At 30.9% G+C, this 5,000-nt stretch overlaps 2 protein-coding genes across 2 annotated transcripts in view; both read left to right on the forward strand.

Moving 5' to 3' along the window:
• Positions 1-642: 642 nt before the first annotated feature.
• Positions 643-3,831, forward strand: rsc12 (hypothetical protein; the record flags this gene model as incomplete). The annotated part of the gene is made up of 1 exon (XM_637257.1): positions 643-3,831. One exon carries the CDS (start codon positions 643-645, stop codon positions 3,829-3,831), a length of 3,189 nt encoding a protein of 1,062 aa, XP_642349.1.
• Positions 3,832-4,715: 884 nt separating this feature from the next.
• DDB_G0278411 (hypothetical protein) overlaps positions 4,716-5,000 on the forward strand; it is a gene marked incomplete at both ends in the record, with an annotated part of 1,315 nt that continues 1,030 nt past the window's right edge. The window contains one exon of the mRNA XM_637258.1: positions 4,716-4,832. Coding sequence (XP_642350.1) covers positions 4,716-4,832 — 117 coding nt within the window. The remainder of the gene's footprint in view (positions 4,833-5,000) is intronic.

The raw sequence follows: 5,000 nt of genomic DNA on the forward strand, positions 1-5,000 counted from the left end.
AAGACAATAAATTAAAACAAAAAATAATAAAATAATAAAAATAATAATAATAATGAAAAATGATAATAGATTAGCTGATAATAACAACAATAATAATAAAAATAATAAAAATAATAATATTAAAATAAAAATAATATAAACACAAATACCACACTTCAATAACACCTACCCCTTTATATATTAATATAATTATATAATTTAATTTAAATAATATAAAATAAACATTTTAATAATAATAATAAAAATAATAATAATTAAATATTATAAAAAATAAAAAATTAATTAAAAAAAAATAAAAAAATTTTAGTATAAATTAAAATTGAAAAAAAATTTTTTAAATCATTCAATCAAACAAACAAAAAACAACAATTTAAAAAAACAATAATTTATAGTAAAGTAAAAACAATTAAAGAATCACTAATTGTTTTTTTCTCCTCCTCACTATAAATTCCAATATTTTTTTTTAAATTAATTTCCAGCTTTTCTGTTTTTTTACACAATCACAACCAACCCTATATCATTACTACCAACCCTATACCATTACAATCTTATTTATTAAATAATTATTATTTGTTGTATTATTTTAGTGTATATTTGTTGATTTAATATTTATTAGCAAGTAACAAACAAAAAAAAAAAATAATGTATTATCGTAAATTTGTATTCCTTTTATTAACACTTTGTGTTTTTGGTCAAAGTTTTGTCCAATCCCGTACTGTAACACTTGATGGAACTTCTTGTGGTAAATGCCAATTGGAGTCAATGATTTCATCATTAGCTGGTGGTGCTTTAAGCTCACTTGATGATGTTGTTATCAAAGGTGTCCCAAATGCTGTCTACACAATCGCAAAACCAGTTCTCTGTCGTGCAATGAATATTACAAGTGGTACTGTCAATTTAGCATCAACTATTGATTTAAGAGGTAACTTATGGATTGCATCAGGTGCAAGCATGATCATCACTGGTGCCATTAAAAGTGTTTCCAATGTTTTCGTCACTGTTGATGGTATCGTTACAGTTAGAGGTGGTGCATCTTTAATTGCCAACTTAAACGTTAATGGTAAATTAAATATTGAAGCAGGTTCATTGACTGTCAATGGTTTCATTGCAAGTGCAACTGCCTTACCAATTGTTTCAGGTGCAGGTCAATTAATCAACAATGGTAAATGTATTTATAATGCAGTCCCAACCATCCTTGGAACTGGTCAATTCATTGTCAATGGTGCCACTCAATTATCAAAAGGTATCACTTGTCAAGACAAAGCAATCCTCTCCATTGCATCAAAAGCAACTGTTGATATCCTTGCCAACTCAATCTTTGCCGCTCCAATTGCAATTGCAAGCAATGCTGAAATTAAATTAACCAGTGGTAACCATGTATTCAATGGTGTAAATGGTGCAACCAACTCCATCATGACCATCGTAAATGGTGCAGTCTCATTAAATGCCCCAAGTACCTGTCACACTGTTGACCTCACTGGTGCTGGTTCAATCTTAGTTAACTCCAACTCTGTCATCAACACAATTAAAGCCGCAGCAACTGCTCAAGTTAACGTTGCCAAAGCTGGTCTCCTCAACATTAATGGTATTGCTGATATTAAAGCCATCCTCAACTTAAAAGATACTGCCAACGTTGTCGTCGCTGCCAAAGCCACTGCTAACCTCTTAGGTGGTGTTAATGCTATTGCTCAATCACAAATTCAAGCTATGGATAGCTCTATCCTCAACATGGGTAAAACCTGTACTCTCTCACAACCAATCATCATGGGTAAACAAGCTGTTATGAACGCAATGGAAGGTACTCACTCATGGACTCAAGGTATCACCTCCCAAGTTAACTCTATCATCAACATCGGTTCAAAATCAAATATCATCGCCAACAAAGATTGTAAATTCGGTATCCTCAACCTTGCAACTGGTTCAAATGTAAACATCAACTCTGGTACAACCATCGTCCAAGGTGCCCTCACAACTGCTTCAAACTCTGCCCTCGCTGTTACCAACGCTGTCCTCAACTTAAAAGCAACCTCTGTTATTAAATCTGCCTTATCCATCAATGCTCAAGCAAAAGCAATCTTTGATAGCAAAGTTGACCTCTTAGCCGGTATCACCACTCATATTGATTCAACCATCGATATTAACCATAACGTAAACATCTTAGCTTCATCCACAATTAAATCTGTCACTAACCTCAATGCCAATGGTCTCTTAGTATTCGGTGGTTCAAAAGGTGTTAGTCACTCTTGCTCTGGTGATATCACTTCTGATGCCAAATCAACCCTCAATGTTGTTGCTGGTGCTATTCTCCATCTCGATGGTGATGCAGTTCTTGCTGGTACTCATAAATTAGTTGATGGTTCACAAATCATTGTAAACGGTAATGCTAATATCATCTCTGGTTTAACCTCAACTGGTTCAGCTCTTTCTCACTTTACTGTTGGTCCAACTGGTAGCTGTGTCCTCGGTAATACCCCAATGCCAACTCTCCCATCATTCCCAACCATCCCAGGTTTCCCATCATTCCCATCTGCTTCTCAAAAATCATGGAGTCATCACGGTCACTCAAATAATGGTAACAACGGTAACAACGGTAACAATGGTAACAATGGTAACAATGGTAACAACGGTAACAACGGTAACAACGGTAACAACAACGGTAATAACGGTAATAACGGTAATAACGGTAACAACGGTAACAATGGTAACAACGGTAACAATGGTAACAATGGTAACAATGGTAACAATGGTAACAACGGTAATAACGGTAACAATGGTCAATCATCAGGTTCAAACCAAATGCCATCAAGCACTATTTCATTCCCATCATCTGGTTCAGCATCATCTGGTTCATTCCCATCATCATCAACTGGTTCAAACCAAATGCCATCAAGCACTATTTCATTCCCATCATCTGGTTCAGCCTCATCTGGTTCATTCCCATCATCTGGTTCAGCTTCATCTGGTTCATTCCCATCATCTGGTTCATCAAACAATGGTCAAACCTCAGGAAAATCAACCACCACAACTACTACTACTTCCTCAAGCTCATCATCAAGCTCAATTACAAATATCAATGGTAATGTTATCATCCAAACTGGTGGTTCATTAGATGTTTTGGGTAAATGTAATGTTGGTTCAACTGTTCAAAACTTAGGTTCATTAACCCTCACTCAACCAATGGTCATTGCAGGTAATGCCTTCACTCAAACAAGTGCTACTGCCGTCTTAAATATGGTCGCTGGTGGTTCAATTGAATCAAAAGTTATTGATTTCACTCATGGTACCATTCAAGGTGTTGGTGCTCTTAAATGTGGTACTTGTAACTTTGCCAATAAGATCGCTGCTAACCTCAACATTGTTGGTAACGTTAAAATGGCCGCAACTGCAACTGTCTATGCAAACATTGATGCTTTAATGTCAATCACCACCTCAACCCAAACCTCAATCTCTCAATCATCAACCAAGACTGTCAACGGTAAGACCACCACTCAATCATCATCAAGCTCATCATCATCCATCTCTAAACAATTCGTTCCAATGATCGTTTGTTCAGGTACTGCTGATGTTGCTGGTAACCTCAATGTCGTTGCCTCAGAAGCCAATCAAGCTAAAATTGCCTCTGGTACTGTATTCAAATTCATCTCAGCCCCAGTTGTTAAAGGTAATGTCTCCTCAGTTAGCTGTCTCACCTCAAGCACTGCTGCTGCTGCTCAACAAGCTGCCGGTGCTGCTGCTGCTGCTGCCCAAAAAGCTGCTATGGCTGCTGCCTCTAAAGTTTGGTCAATTGTAAATTCACCATGTAACTGTGAATGTGGATTGAAGAGATTATAAATTGATTCAACTCCTCCTCTCCAATGACAATAAATTAAAATAATACAACTCATTCTTATTTTTCTTTATTCTAACCAATGTATTTGTCAATTAACTTATTAACTTTTTAAACACACCCTTTTCAATTTTAAAACAATAAAAATTTACATATTAAAATTTAAAAAAAAAAAAAAAAAAAATTTTATTTTATGTCTAATAAGTTCTTAATAAGAAAATTAAAAAAAATTTGAATTTTTTATTAATTAACAATCGATTTCTGATTATTCAAAAAAATTCTGGTACTAATTTTTAAACTTTGTCCTCTAGGCAAGTCGATTTCTGTCTTTTTTTTTCTCGAATAATTGTTTAATATCATTAGTGTTTAAAATTTATTCTTTTAAAAAATAGATAAAATGAGATAATTTATTTTATTTTTTCTAATATTTATTTGAGTTAATTTGAAAAGTATATTGGTTTATAATGAAATCTGTGAATTAATATTGGTTTGACCATTCATTTAAAATAAAAAAATTATAAATTTTTTTTTAATTTAATTTTTTTTTTTTAATAATCTATTCAAGTTTTAAATAATTAAATGGTCAATATCATTGCTCAATATTTAAAAAAAAAAAACATTAGGATAAAATTTAAAAATAAATAAATGATCCAGATTTAATTCATTTTTTTTTTATTTAAAAACTAATTAATAAAAAATAAAAAAATAGGTATTATCTATTTAATTTAAATTTTTTATTCTGTCTGCTTATTTATCTTTTTAAAAATAAAATAATTAAAACCTTTTTTTTTTTTTTTTTTTTTTTTTTTTTTTTTGAAAAAAATTTTTTCAAAAAAAAAAAAAAAAGTCCAACTTGATTAATTTTAATATAACTCTAATATGTATTAAAATGAAATATTTAATAACATTACTATTTATATTCATTTTATTCAATTTTATAAATTCAATAAATGCCTACAAAGATAGAGAAATAGTTAGAACTCATTTACAAACTATTATTGGTACTGTAAGTACAATATATAATATAAAAAATGAACATACTTTATTTGTTGTGTTTCTTATATTAATTTTTTATTTCTTTAAAATAATATTATAATAATATAATAATAATAATAATAATAATAATAATAATAATAATAATAATAATAATAATAATAATAATAATAATAATAAT

Source organism: Dictyostelium discoideum (genome assembly GCF_000004695.1).
Source record: "Dictyostelium discoideum AX4 chromosome 3 chromosome, whole genome shotgun sequence".
NCBI classification, from domain to species: domain Eukaryota; phylum Evosea; class Eumycetozoa; order Dictyosteliales; family Dictyosteliaceae; genus Dictyostelium; species Dictyostelium discoideum.